Source organism: Panthera uncia, chromosome A2 (genome assembly GCF_023721935.1).
Source record: "Panthera uncia isolate 11264 chromosome A2, Puncia_PCG_1.0, whole genome shotgun sequence".
NCBI lineage: Eukaryota > Metazoa > Chordata > Mammalia > Carnivora > Felidae > Panthera > Panthera uncia.
Window position 1 is genome coordinate 17583409 of NC_064816.1, and position 15417 is coordinate 17598825.

General features: G+C 47.9%; 1 protein-coding gene across 5 annotated transcripts in view; it reads left to right on the forward strand.

The window, feature by feature from the left end:
* The window catches only part of DAG1 (dystroglycan 1), a 69957-nt gene extending 54885 nt beyond the window's left edge, over window positions 1–15072 (forward strand). For all 5 annotated transcript variants that reach the window (XM_049640469.1, XM_049640468.1, XM_049640470.1 and 2 more), the window contains one exon: window positions 10258–15072. In XM_049640469.1, the coding sequence (XP_049496426.1) occupies window positions 10258–12660 (2403 nt within the window). In that variant the 3' untranslated portion in view covers window positions 12661–15072. The remainder of the gene's footprint in view (window positions 1–10257) is intronic.
* Window positions 15073–15417: the final 345 nt, after the last annotated feature.

Sequence of the window (15417 nt, forward strand, 5' to 3'; positions counted from 1 at the left end):
CGAGGGAAGGCATCTTTGGGGGTGGGTTGAAGAATGACATTTGCCCAGATGCATCAACTCAAATACTTACTGAAATGTAGACTTCTATGTTTAAAAAAAAAATTTACTGACAAGGGCTGAAAGAACATGACAAAGTAAAAATAGATAACATTGGGATTGAGGAACTGATTCTGAGCATTTTATTAATGGCTGTAACTATGCTAAGCTCTTCCTTACTTTTGGGGAAAAGAGATTAATTTTGTTTTTAGATGGGAACAGTTAACATCAAATAAAATGCTTCATAATTCAGACCTGAGGGGCACTGGCTGAGCTGAACAGGTTGTGTTCAGAATGTGATCCTGTGGCCTTTGTGGCAAGAGCCATGTGTTGGTTTGAAGCTTGCATGTCTAGCAGCAGGATCAATGATTGTCTTTCATGGGTATGGCTCTGCTTTACTCAGCAAAGCAAAGGCCCCTTGCACCCACTTCCACTATGGTTGCTCACCTTATGTGGGGACAAAGTTTTGGCTCTTTGACCTCAAGCCAGAGGCTCTTCCTGTTGACCTGTGCCATCTCCCTGCAGCCCATCCATGTGACTGTCCACATGTGACTGTGGCTGAACTTGGCCACAGAGTAGATTTGTTATAGTTCATGGCCGAGACGCAGGATCACTCTGATGTGAATCAGCACCATGGGGGCCTCTGAAACTTAACTGGAGGCTCAGACTCCATCAGAGGAACCATTTCCTATCTCCCTAAGCAGAGGAGCCCACACTGTAGGCCTGCCCAAAAGATGCCTTGACCAGCTCATGTGCAAGTGCCTCCAAGGTATTGCATACGGTACCCAGCCACAGATGGCTCCGGGTTGGCCCAGCCTTGCAACTAGCCTGAGGAATGGGGAGTTGAAATGTCAAGAGCCAGTGACCAGGTCTGAGGGAAGCAGGGACTTTGCCAGGAAAGGCTGCTAGAGGCCTAAGGAGTGGGGTGTCCCAGGGCAGCAGTCTGTTTTGAAATGGACCACTGAGAAGACCCTCTGGCATCTGTGGGGGATGCAGGGAAGGTCCCAGCCTGAACTCCTGGGGCTGTCCTGTCTAGAAGTGTTGGTTGGAAGGTGCCACCACTTAGGGCCCAAAGGACCCTCCTAAAAGTTTGTAATGTGAGGGAATTTTTTCCAGATGCAGGTTTCTCAATCATAATTCCCTAGATCCCTCTTGGCTGGCCAGAGTCACCTCACCCTGGGGTAACAGTGCTCACCCATCTTTCTGAAGTCTTTGCCATGTAAGTCCTACAACTCCTACATAGGTAACGTAACACCTTGTGGGTTCTGAATGATAAAGCTTAGGTTTTCTTGGTTTCTGAAGCGAGTGGTCATAATTAATTAGGCTCTAGTGAGAGTCTAGTTCTTTAGTTTTGCCTTTCAACTATGCCTAACTGGCTGGCACATACTGTGGGTGGAAACTTGTTTGTTTAAGTTTTTAATTTTTCTTCCAGTAGTTATCATACAGTGTTATATTAGTTTCAGGTGTATGATATAGTGATTCAACACTTCTATACATTACTCAGAGCTCATCACAAAGTGTTACTCTTTAATCCCTATCACTGGTTTTACCCACCCACCTCCCCTCTGGTAACCATCCGTTCTCCATAGTTAAGAGTTTGTGTCTTGGTTTGCCTCTCTCTCTTTTTTCCTTTGTTTTGTTGGTTAAATGCCACATATGTGATTTCATATGGTCTTTGTCTTTCTCTGACTGACTTATTTCACTTAGCATTATACTCGTTAGCTCCCTCCATGTCGTTGCAAATGCCAAGATGGTCCATTGTATAGATACGCCACTTCTTTATCTGTTCTTCTATTGATGGACACTTGGGCTGCTTCCATAATTTGGCTATTGTAAATAATGCTGCAATAAACCTAGGAGTGCATATATCCCTTTGAATTAGTGTTTTTGTATTTTTTGGGGTAAATACCAAGTAATGCAATTACTGGATTGTAGAGTAGTTTTATTTTTAACTTAAAAAAAATTTTTTTTAATGTTTATTTATTTATTTTGAGGTGAGGGAGGGGGTGTGGGAAGTGCACAAGCAGGGGAGGGGCAGAGAGAAGGAGAGACAGAATCCCAAGCAGGCTCTGCACCATCAGCACAGAGCCCAATTTGGGGCTCAAACTCACAAACCGTGAGATCATGACCTGAGCCGAAGTCAAGAGTTGGATGCTTAACTGACTACGCCACCTGGGCGCCCCTATTTTTAACTTTTTGAGGAACCTCCATACTGTTTTTCAGAGTGGCTGCACCAGTTTGCATTTCCACCAACAGTGCACGAGGTTTCCTTTTTCTCCACATCCTCACCAATACTTGTTTTTGTGTTTTTGATTTTAGCCATTCTAACAGGTATGAAGCGATACCTCAATTTAGTTTTGATTTGTATTTCCCTGATGATGAGTGATGTTGAGCATTTGTCTGATGGCCATCTGGATGTCTTCTTTGAAGAAATGTGTGTTCATCTCTTCTGCCCTTTTTTAAATTGGATTATTTGTTTTTTGGGTGTTGAGTTGTATAAGTTTCTTTTTACATTTTAGATGCTAACCGTTTATCAGATATGTCATTTGTGTATATCTTCTCCCATTCAGTAGGTTGCCTTTTAGTTTTATTATTTCCTTCACTGTGTAGAAGCTTTTTATTTTGATGTAGTTCCAATAGTTTATTTTTGCTTTGTTTCCCTTGCCTCAGGAGACATATCTAGAAAAATATTGCTACAGCTAATGTCATAAATTACTACCTGGGCTCACTTCTAGGATTTTTATGGTTTCAGGTCTTACATTTAGGTCTTTAATCCATTTTGAGTTTATTTTTGTGTATGGTATAAGAAGGTGGTCTAGCTTCATTTTTTTGTATGTAGATGACCAGTTTTCCTAATACCATTTGTTGAAGAGACTGTCTTTTTCCCACTGGATATTCTTTCTTTTTGTCGAAGATTAATTGACCATATAATTGTGGGTTTATTTCTGGGTTTTCTGTTTTGTTCCATTGATCTATGTGTCTGTTTTTATGCCAGTACTACACTGTTTGATTACTACAGCTTTGTAATGTAACTCAAGAATTGTGATGCCTCCACTTTGCTTTTCTTTTTCAAGGTTGCTTTGGTGTTCAGGGTCTTATGTGGTTCCATACAGATTTTAGGATTGTTTGTTCTAGTTCCATGAAAAATGCTGTTGGTCTTTTGAAAGGAATTGCATTAAATCTGTAGATTGCTTTGGGTTGTACAGACATTTTAATGATGTTTGTCCTTCTAATCTGTGAGCATGGAATGTCTTTCCATTTCTTTGTGTTGTCCGCAGTTTCTTTCATCAATGTTTTATAATTTTCAGAGTACAGGTCTTTGATCTCGGTTAAGTTTATTCCTAGATATTTTATTATTTTGGGTACAATTGTAAATAGGATTTTTTTTTAATAACATTTTTTTACTTATTTTTGAGAGAGCATAAGTCGGGGAGGGGCAGATAAAAAGGGGGACAGAAGATCCAAAGCGGGCTCTGCGCTGACAGCAGCCAGCCCGATATGGGGCTTGAACTCACAAACCATGAGATCGTGACCTGAGCTGAAGACAGATGCTCAAACAACTGAACTGCCCAGGTGCCCAAACGGGATTGTGTTTTCTTAATTTCTCTTCATTCTGCTTCATTATTAGTGTACAGGAAGGAACGCAACAGATTTCTCTACACTGATTTTGTATCCTGTGACTTTACTGAATTCATTTATCAGTTCTAGTAGTTTTTGGTGGAGTCTTCAGGGTTTTCTTTAGTATCGTGTCATCTGCAAATAGTGAAAAATTTTTTTTCTTTTTGTTGTCTTTTTAAAAAAATATTTTTTAGGGGCGCCTGGGTGGCTCAGTCAGTTAAGCGGCCGACTTCAGCTCAGGTCATGATCTCGCGGTCCGTGAGTTCGAGCCCCACGTCGGGCTCTGTGCTGACAGCTCAGAGCCTGGAGCCTGTTTCAGATTCTGTGTCTCCCTCTCTCTGACCCTCCCCCGTTCATGCTCTGTATCTCTCTGTCTCAAAAATAAATAAATGTTAAAAAAAAAATTTAAAAAAAATATTTTTTAATGTTTATTTCTGAGAGAGAAAGACAGAGTGTGAGTGGGGGAGGGGCAGAGAGAGACAGACAGACAGAATCCAAAGCAGGCTCCAGGCTCTGAGCTATCAGCACAGAGCTCAGTGTGGGGCTCAAACCCACAGACTGTGAGATCATGACCCGCATCGAAGTCAGATGCTTAACCGACTGAGCCACCCAGATGCCCCCTCTTTTTGTTGTCTGATTGCTGTGGGTAGGACTTCCAGTACAATGTTGAATAAAAATTGTGAGAGTAGGCATCCTTGTCTTGTTCCTGACTTTAGGAGAAAAGCTCTCAGTTTTTCTCCATTGAATATGATGTTTGCTGTGGGTTTTTCGTATTAAGACCTGTATTATGCTGAGGTTATGTTCCATTTAGACCTACTTTGTTGAGGGTTTCTATCAAGAATGTTGAGGGTTTTTGGGGTGTTGTATGGAAACCAATTTGGCAGTAAATTTCATATTAAAATAGAATGTTGAGGGTTTTTATCATGAATGGATGTTGTATTTTGTCACATGCTTTTTCTGCATCTGTTGAAATGATCATGTGGTTTTTATCTTTTCTTTTATTGCTGTGACATATCACATTGATTAATTTGAGAATATTGAACTACCTTTGCATCCTGGGTGATTGTGGTGAACTTTTCTAATGTATTGTTGGATTCAGTTTGCTAGTATTTTCTTGGGGATTTTTGCATCTATGTTTATCAGAGATATTAGCCTATATAGTTCTCTCTTTTTGTGTGGTGGCTTTATCTGGTTTTGGTATTAGAAACTTGCTTTTTGAGTAAGGGATTAAGTACTGGAAGTTCCTCTGCCCTTTGCTCTCTCTCCAGGTTTAGAAGGATACTAATTTGGGGTGAGAGATGTTACTTGTGTTGCATGGTGTTTAGAACAGGTGCTGTATCTTTATCAAACTTGATGTTTGACGTTCTGTGTGAGAGAGGGCACCAGCGAAACAGTTGGAGACAGTGTCCCAGAGCTGAACAGGGAGTCAGTTACTAGTCATCTGTTAGTGTAGACTAAAGAGTGGCCAGAACCTTCATATTTGGCAGTTCCCCAGTCATTGGTTGTGGTGGTTCATTGTGGGCATTGCTGGGTAACCTTTGGAACTCCATATGGGTCTGCCCAAGTTTTGTGGTTTTGATTCTTAATGTTTTTGGATGCACTTTATGGATCAATACTTCTTTTTTTTATTATTATTTTTTAAGTTTATTTATTTATTTTAAGAGAAAGTGCAAGCAGGGGAAGAGCAGAGGGAGAGGGGAAAGTGAGAATCTCAAGCAGGCTCCATGCTACCAGTGCAGAACAATGATGTCAGGTTCGAACTCAAGAATCGTGAGATCATGATGTGAGCTGAAGTCAGATGTTTGACTGAGCCACCTAGGCTCCCCTGGATCAAGAGTTCTAAAACTCCGTGTGTGGCTATTGGAGATCTTGTTTTCCTCACTGGTGGGCTTGCCTTCCATCTCAGAAGCGTGTCCTTTCTGAGGGTTGCTGAAGGATTTCTGGCTATTTTTATGTGAGTCTGTGAGCTAGAGCCTATGATCTTCAGCCTTCCTCCTGCAGTTTCTGCCTCCTATGAGTGTTCCCACTAACAGCCTGAAGACTTCTTTCCAAGGTGGCTGCTTCATAAGGCCAGCAGGCCTTGCCTCCCCCAACTCAAAGACAGTGTTGGTATTTTGGCTGAGTGACCTGAAACCCTGGGGGAGTTCCATGGCCTGGACCAGCCTGTCACCCAAACATATGTGCTGGCACTGATGAGCAGCTCACAAGAGCTCTGATTCCTGCCTCTTGTCTGCCATTCCTAGTGTAGCAGCCATTAAAGGTTAGTTGTAGGTGGTACGGCTAGGGCAGAGTCTATGGCCATACCATCCTGAACGTGCCCAATCTCGTCTGATCTCAGAAGCTACGCAGGGTCGGGCCTGGTTAGTACTTGGATGGGAGACAGCTAGGGCAGAAATCTTCCTATGAGTATCTCTAAGGTTAGTGAGAATCTCATGTGCAAATGTATCAGGATGGAGCACCCCTGTATGAGACTGAAGAGCTGGATGCTGGTCTTTGGGTTGTCCCTGCAGCAAGTTCTCCTCTACCCCACACCCCTCAGGGTTTTCATCCACTCCTGGCAGATAGGTCTTAAGAGGCAAGAAAGTCCCTGAGGGTCCCTGGGCTTTGTTCCCCTGTAGGAAGGATCCTGGCTTCCCCTTCCTGTGGCCTCCCCACTTCCCTTTGATGCTTTGAGCTTCTGCTTTGGGGGATGAACAGGGAGAAATGGCCACAGTGTATGCTGGGTCCAAGGCCAGAAGGAAGACTGGGAGTGGACCCTGGACCTGTCAGTGCAGATGCCTCACAATACATACTGGGTCCTCTCTCAGCCCAGGAGTGTGCGGGGAACCAGCACCCACAGAGAATCCAATGTGTGCCTGGCCCTGTGATTGTGGCAAATGATGGCATCATTTTCTTCTTTTTGCAGATGAGAAAACTGAGGCTGAGGTTGGGTCAAGCCTCAGCCTAGCTGGAGCTGGAGTTCAGCCAAGGACTCCTGAAGATGGGGCTTCTTGTCAGATCATCTGCTGTTATAGGAAGAGTCCTGGCTTGTCATAGGGGCAGCATCTCTCAGGAGTAACTTTTATAACCTGCTTTGCCCTTAGGCCTTAAGAGAAAAAGTGTGTAGAGCCTGGAAGTTTTGAAAGCTTGGAAGGATGTGTGGAATTCCCATGGGCTGAAGGCCTCCTGCTTTGTCAGGGTAGAGCAGGTGCTGCATTGCAGAGCATTCCCTGAACTGGGTGCCCTCAGGAGCAAGGGGCTGTTAGTGGAATCCTTCAGGGTCTGTGGACAGTGCCAGCCCTTGAGGCATGTTCAGACTTCCTAGTTCAGGGGCTTTCCCCAAATAACCTTGAAAATACAGAGATGCCAGCTTGCCTGTGACTTGGCTAGGTTCCTTGTGGAGTTCATTTGTTTTGCTTCATGTGGCCCTTTATTAAAGCAAATCATTGCCGCCCAAAGTGCTGCCTGGGCCTGACATTCCCAGTACCATAATGCTCAGAGATGCATGGATTTTAGACCATTCAGGTTGTTACCTTTCCTTCCTGTATGAGGAGTACCTAAGGCCCTGGGGACTGCCTGCTTTAGGGCTAGAGATCCACATTGGACACCTGTCCTGTGGCCGGGGCATGGCTAGCACCCCAGGATCCTGGGGAGCCAGAATCTGCAGAAAGGAAGGCAGGAATGTGGGTTGGAGAGGCTATTATATGTTATTAACGTGTGATAATGTTACTTGGCATAGTTTAAATAAGTATACGTATTCCAACGGTGGCTGTGTGGGAACCTTGGCCGAAGGGTGGCTTGGGGCTTATTCCTTAGGAAATGTCTGGCAGCAGAGCTGTGGCCCTTGGGGTCAGAAGAATAGGAATTGAGCCAGGCTAGGAAGCTTGAGGAGGTGGGGCCCTTCTCTGTTTTCTCTGTTATAAAGTGCCATTGTATCTCTAGTGAGAGACTTGGAAAAGCACTGGGCTATGTACTCATCTGTGCTGATGGAATACATAGGGCTGGGCACAGGCACAGATGCCTGGCTACTCAGGAATGTCCCAGGGGCCTGGCCAGCCAGTTGGTACCCACTTCCAGAGCCTATCCTGGTCTCTCCTGGCTCTGTTTGGTCTTCTCTACAGGTGACTTCTCCTTGGATGACTTCACCTTGAGCTCTCTTCTAGGCCCTCCCTCTTCTAGGTGTGCTCTCATTCCAGTGGTGGCCATTGGGATGGAATGAGTTTAGGAAACATAATGGAGTGGCTGGAAACCAGGCTATACTCTGGCTCACCTACTGTCTGCCTCTCAGGGCCATAAGTCATACCCCACCTTTGTAAAACATCTCATGGTTCCCTGACTACTCTATTTAGGCCTTAAAGATTTGCTTCCTGTTTTTTGCAAAATGAGACATTTAGCCTTTGCTTTATATGTTTATATATGGATGTGACAGTTTTCATATTTAATATAACTGAAAAAAAAAGTGAAGCATAGACTTTTAAGCAAAACATTTGAAGTAAGTATTTTTGTAGCTAAAAAAGATTTTAAAGGAAAAATATATTTAGCATTTTTCATGGATTTCAAGCTACCCATATTTACAGATATTTTACCATTTCAGATATTTTACCACTGTGTTTGCAGTGGATGGTGAAGGACAAGAAGGGGGGTTCTTAGTGGTGCATTAATTAGATAGTGGTCACAAAAGAAATGCTGTTCACAGGGGCGCCTGGGTGGCTCAGTCAGTTAAGCGGCCAACTTTGGCTCAGGTTCTCACAGTTCTTGGATTCAAGCCCTGCGTCGGGCTCTGTGCTGACAGCTTAGAGCCTGGAGCCTGCTCCGGATTCTGTGTCCTGCTCTCTCTCTCTCTCTGCCCCTCCTCCACTCACACTCTGTTTCTCTCTCTCAAAAACGAATAAACATTGGGGGGGGGGGAAGCTGTTCATATACCCTCAGTAATCTCAGTGGCTCAGACAGCAGTCAGTAAAGGACAACCCCAATAATAGTAACTTCTAATAATGTCTGATGTCTTCTCATGGGTTTTTGCTGGAAGTAGGAAATCTGTTTATAGGGAGGTAAGTATCTGGTCACTGATAAGATTGGTGGAATGACATGCTGCCTGAACACTGGGTCCTGGCTGGGAAGATCAGGTATGAGCTCTGGGTCTCCTTCCCAATCAGGTACCTGACTCTTGGCGGGAGGAAGCCTGAGGAACCAGAGCCCCTATGGAGCCCTGCAGGCATGACTCTGGTCTTCCTGCTGTGGGAAGAGAAACATTTTATTATCCCTCTGCTGACAAGCAATGGCCATGAAGGACAATTCCTGGTGCCAAGGCTAGCAGTAAGACATGTCTGTTGGCCAGTGTTGTCTCTGAGCTTAGTGGAATGGTATAGTGGAGCTAAGAGTGCCTTTGGTTAGGTCAGAGAGTGGGTGCCACCTTTCTGGCATTGGGGGCAGGAATAGGTGTTTCCCAAAGGTGAGAGTAATTGTGGATAGGGCCTGGGCAAGAGGCAAGTCTTGTTTCCCTTTGTCAACTGATGGTTGAAATTTCTCTGGCAGCATTCCTTTGCATACCTTGATTATTACCAGTCATGCCCCTTTAGAAAAGGACTTCTACCCTAAAATAGGAGCACCTGGGAGGTGCTGTTGGGTGGAATAAGGGGTGAGCTCCTCAGGCCTGCCTTTGTGACTGGGCTCTCCAAGGTCAGACATGGGTTCTGTAGATTTCCCAAACTTAAGTTGACTATAGAACTCTCCCTTAGGCCAGAGCTCCTTGGAATCTTTGATAAACACTTCCAGAATAATTGTTTCCAGTACCTGACCCTGGGTGTTGCAATTTTTCTTGAGTTTTAAAAAGCAGGGTTAATTAAGGCATTATATACAGGGGCACCTGGGTGGTTCAGTTGGTTAAGCGTCCAACTCTTGGTCTCATCTCAGGTCTTGATCTCAGAGTCATGAGTTTGGGCCCCGCGTTGGGCTCTGTGCTGGGCGTGAAGCCTACTTTAAGAAAAAAACACCAAACATTAGATACCGCTAACTGTATTTGCTACCCAAATGCATCCCACTCTACTTGAACGCACGTCCCACTGACGTGGTTGTAAAGTTGAGGCATCTGGAGACATTGAGCTGTCTCTTGCACCCAGGCCCACATGCATTTCCACCCTGGGCAGGAAGGGCATACGACTTGAGCAAAATTGTGTCTGTAGAGGGCAGGGAGAAGGCTGAGATGGGGTTGAAAGGAGTGCTGAGGGATAAGACACTCGCACCTGATTCTGCAAGCCAAGTGGGTAAGTAGGTGGCAGGGTATATATCACTGTTGTAAAAACCTGCAACATTTCTTGAGCTCCATGGCATCTGCTCTCTGGGATGAGACGTGTGTTTGAGTGCTACCACTGCTGTCTCCCCACAGTGTGGCCTTGGGCAAATCATGTGCATTCCAAGCTAGCCTATCTGGCAGCCCCAGTCTTTTGTGACAGGTGAATGAGAGCTCCAGGAGAGGAGTTGCCCCCCCCCCCCCCGCCCCCAGCAGAAATTCTCAATTCTACCTTAAGCCTGTCACACAATTCAGGCTGGGTCCGTGATGAACTGTTGTGATCATTGTCAGGTTATTCATTGACAGTACCACTTAACTCACACTGGTATCTCTTTTAGGTGTCCACAGCGGGGAAGGAGGCCCTGCCATCCTGGCTGCACTGGGACCCGCAGCGCCACACCCTGGAGGGCCTCCCTCTTGATACCGATAAGGGTGTGCATTACATTTCAGTGAGCACTGCACGGCTGGGGGCCAATGGGAGCCATGTTCCCCAGACCTCCAGCGTGTTCTCTATTGAGGTATACCCTGAAGACCACTGTGAGCTGCAGTCTGTGCGGGCGGCATCACCAGACCCTGCTGAGGTGGGGTCATCTGCCTGTGCTGCCGATGAGCCTGTGACTGTTCTGACGGTCATTCTGGATGCTGACCTCACCAAGATGACCCCAAAGCAAAGGATTGACCTCCTGCACAGGATGCAGAGCTTCTCAGAAGTGGAGCTTCACAACATGAAGTTGGTACCAGTGGTGAATAATAGACTGTTTGACATGTCAGCCTTCATGGCTGGCCCAGGAAATGCGAAAAAGGTGGTAGAGAATGGGGCCCTCCTCTCTTGGAAGCTGGGCTGCTCCCTGAACCAGAACAATGTGCCTGATATTCGTGGTGTGGAGGCCCCTGCCAGAGAGGGCACTATGTCCGCCCAGCTTGGCTACCCTGTGGTGGGTTGGCATATAGCCAACAAGAAGCCCCCTCTTCCCAAACGCATCCGGAGGCAGATCCATGCCACACCCACACCTGTCACTGCCATTGGGCCTCCAACCACGGCCATCCAGGAGCCCCCATCCAGGATTGTGCCTACCCCCACATCTCCAGCCATTGCTCCTCCAACAGAGACCATGGCTCCTCCAGTCAGAGATCCTGTTCCTGGAAAGCCCACAGTCACCATTCGGACTCGAGGTGCCATTATTCAGACCCCAACCTTAGGCCCCATCCAGCCCACTCGGGTGTCAGAAGCTGGCACCACAGTTCCTGGCCAGATCCGTCCAACGATGACCATTCCTGGCTATGTGGAGCCCACAGCAGTCGCCACCCCTCCCACGACTACCACCAAGAAGCCACGAATATCCACACCAAAACCAGCCACGCCTTCTACTGACTCCTCAACCACCACAACTCGAAGGCCTACCAAAAAGCCACGGACGCCCCGCCCGGTGCCACGGGTCACCACCAAAGCTCCCATAACCAGATTGGAAACTGCCTCCCCGCCTACTCGCATCCGCACCACCACGAGTGGGGTTCCCCGTGGAGCAGAACCCAACCAGCGGCCAGAGCTCAAGAACCATATCGACAGGGTTGATGCCTGGGTTGGCACTTACTTTGAGGTGAAGATCCCATCAGACACTTTCTATGACAATGAGGACACCACCACTGATAAGCTGAAACTGACTCTGAAGCTTCGGGAGCAGCAGCTGGTAGGTGAGAAGTCTTGGGTACAGTTCAACAGCAACAGCCAGCTCATGTATGGCCTGCCTGACAGCAACCACGTGGGCAAGCACGAGTACTTTATGCATGCCACAGACAAAGGGGGCCTATCAGCTGTGGATGCTTTTGAGATCCATGTCCACAAGCGCCCTCAAGGAGACAGGGCTCCTGCACGGTTCAAGGCCAAGTTTATGGGTGACCCAGCACCAGTGGTGAATGACATCCACAAGAAGATCGCCCTGGTGAAGAAGCTAGCCTTTGCTTTTGGGGACCGCAACTGTAGCACCATCACTCTGCAGAATATCACCCGGGGCTCCATCGTGGTGGAGTGGACCAACAACACATTGCCCCTGGAGCCCTGCCCCAAGGAGCGGATCATGGGGCTGAGCCGGAGGATTGCTGAAGATGATGGGAAACCTCGGGCTGCCTTCTCCAACGCCTTGGAGCCTGACTTCAAGGCCACGAGCATTGCTGTGACAGGCTCGGGCAGCTGCCGGCATCTACAGTTTATCCCTGTGGCACCACCCAAGAGGGTGCCCTCAGAGGCACCGCCCACAGACATGCCGGATAGGGACCCTGAGAAGAGCAGTGAGGATGACGTTTACCTGCACACGGTCATTCCAGCCGTGGTGGTTGCAGCCATCCTGCTCATCGCCGGCATCATTGCCATGATCTGCTATCGCAAGAAGCGGAAGGGCAAGCTCACCCTCGAGGACCAGGCCACCTTCATCAAGAAGGGGGTGCCTATCATCTTTGCAGACGAGCTGGATGACTCCAAGCCGCCACCCTCCTCCAGCATGCCACTTATCCTGCAGGAGGAGAAAGCCCCTCTCCCCCCTCCTGAGTACCCCAACCAGAGCGTGCCCGAGACCACTCCTCTGAACCAGGACACCGTGGGAGAGTACACGCCCCTGCGGGATGAGGATCCCAATGCGCCTCCTTACCAGCCCCCCCCACCCTTCACGGCCCCCCTGGAGGGCAAGGGCTCTCGTCCCAAGAACATGACCCCATACCGGTCGCCCCCTCCCTACGTGCCCCCTTAACCCACAAGCGCCTGGGTGGAGGCAGGGGTAGGGCAGGGCCCTGGAGACAACACGGTGTTGTCTGTGGAGACCGGTGGCCTGCAGACCATCGCCCACTGGGAGCCGACACCTGACCTAGCACACACTGACACACGCGAGGCCTGGACAAGCCCGCCCTCTCTGGTCCTCCTAAACCCCAAAGCAGCCGGAAAGGCTTTGGGGACATTTTTACTTTTATTTTTTGCCTAACAGCTTTTTGTTTGTTCATAGAAAATTCTTCGCTGCGGTTTTGATGGCTGGCTCTGAAAGCACTGTTTGGAGTAGAGGTAGATGAAGCGGAGCCGTGAATGAACTCGCAGGCAGTGCCGGGCAGCTTCCCGGCTCTCTGCGTTTTGCCTTTAACACTAACTGTACTGTTTTTTCTATTCACGTGTGTCTAGCTGCAGGATGTAACATGGAAAACAGTAGCTAAAGATTAAATTCAAAGGACTTTCAGAAGTTAAGGTTAAGTTTTTACATTTAATCTGCTGTTTACCTAAACTTGTATGTATAATTTTTGGGTGGGTATGGGAAATTGCTTTGCTAAAAATAAGCTCCCAGGGTGTTTCAAACTTAGAGAAGACCAAGGGACAGTATTTTTTATCAAAGGAATCCTATTTTTTCACACTATGTAAACTTGGTTGCTCTGATACCCCGGAGCCTGACTGGGGGCCTCCTGGCCCTGGCTCTGGGGCCAGGGTCCTGGTGCTGGGCTTGCTCTCCCGCTGTTGCCAGGGGCTGGAAGCCGGAGGGGCCTCCTGGCCGTGGACATCCACACCCCTACCCCATGCACGCTGGTGGCCCCCCACCAAGGGGTCTTCATTTCCATGGAAAGAGGACTCCTAAGAGGCAGTGGTGGCCGTGGCCCCCAACCTAGGTGCTCCAGGGTGGGCCAGCTGCTCGTGGCGGGGTGGCTGGGAGGTCGAGGGACTCGACCACATCAACCTATTTTCTTTTACCCTTCTTCTGTGTGTTTTTTCCCCTTCCTAAAAGGAATATCATGGCTTCTGAAACACTCAGTGGGGGACATTTTGGTGAAGATGCAATATTTTTATGTCATGTGATGCTCTTTCCTCACTTGACCTTGGCCGCTTTGTCCCAACAGTCCACAGCCCCACCCTGTCCCACCCCACCCCTCTTCTCTGGCACTCCAGTTCCGGGCCTTGGGCTGGGAGAGGTCTGGTGGCTGGGGAGGAGTGCCAGCAATAGTTCATAGTAAAAATCTGTGGGCTCTCAAAGCTAATTTTTTACTAAAGTTTTTATACAGCCTCAAATTGTTTTATTAAAAAAAAGATTAAAAACGGTGATGCTTACAGCAGTTTGTACAAGCTCTTAGTGTTGATTCCATGGAACTGACGGCTTTGCTCATTTTGATTTTTTTTCCCCTTCTTTTCGTAACAGTTTAAATTCTGGAATTACACTGGGCTTCTTTTGCCTTTTTTAGCAGAACGTCCGTCCGTCCATCTGCATCTCTGTCCCATGACTCAGGGGTGCCCACTCTGCTTTGATTCTCCTCCTTTGGAAGAAACCATTTTGAGCATGACTTTTCTTGATGTCTAAGGGTTATTTTGGGTACCTTTTAGGGAGGAATGCCTTTTGCAATAATGTTTCCCTTCCGTGATGGAAGGCTGGTGGGTGGACCCAGGCTCCCTTTGCAAACCGAGCAGCCACTTCTAAGCCATATCGACAGTTTTGCAGAGGATTTGTGTGTGCTGCCTCAGGAGGGGAGGGCCGGTCAGAGAGGAGGGGTCTCCAGCCTGCCCTTCTCAGAAGGGCATTCCCTTTGCACCTTTTCCCACAGGGCCCAGCCTCTCTCCCCTGCTCAGCCCCTGGTGGGGTACTTAAGTGAGCAGTGCCCCAGTTGGGGGAGCCTGTTGATGAGGGCTCAGTGGACCTCTGGTGACTGGGTCTCGTGCCTCTGAGCCCTGATCCAAGCCAGAGTTTCCCCACTGCCCAGAGTCAGGAGCACAAGCAGGGTCTGACCTGGTGAGATTATTTTTGATGACCTCGTCAAAAAATAAACAATTCCCAGTGTTCCAGGTGAGGGCTTTGAAAGGCCTTCCAAACAGCTCTGTTGCTCCTAGCAACCCCACCATCGGGCACTGCCGCGCAGAGATGTGGCTGGCCCAGAATGGCCTGTTGCCATAGCAACTGGAGGCGATGGGGCAGTGAACAGAATAACAACAGCAACAATGCCCTTGCAGGCAGCCTCCTCCCCTGAGCGCCGTGCTGGCGATGGCTGTTGGACTCTGTGAGACAGAGAGCCAATCTCGCATTCAAGTGTTCACCAACCACTGACATGTTTTTATTTCCTTCTATATGATTTTAAGATGTGTTTTCTGCATTCTGTATAGAAACATATCAAACTAAATAAAAGCAGTGTCTTTATTACAATGCCATTGCCTCCAAGCATCTATTTCCCTGGCCCCTACATTGTTCTAGGATGTGAATGGGGTGTGGGACTGATGTCCATTTGGCAGAGGGAAGAGAGGACCCATCCACGCCCATTCAGAGGACTTGGAGGTGGTCTTCGAGCAGCTAACCTGATAGCCTCCATAACCTTACCATTTTTGTGCTCCTGGGAGGGGTGAGAGTGTGCCCCAGAGCTCTGCTAACACATGAGCCCTCCTTAGCCCCTCTAATGCCTGAGTGAGCAGAGCTTCAGCTTCCTCATCTGGCAGGATGGTGGGAAAGGTCCTGCCTGTCATAGGCTGTTTGCCCCTGAGTGAGTAAGCCCCC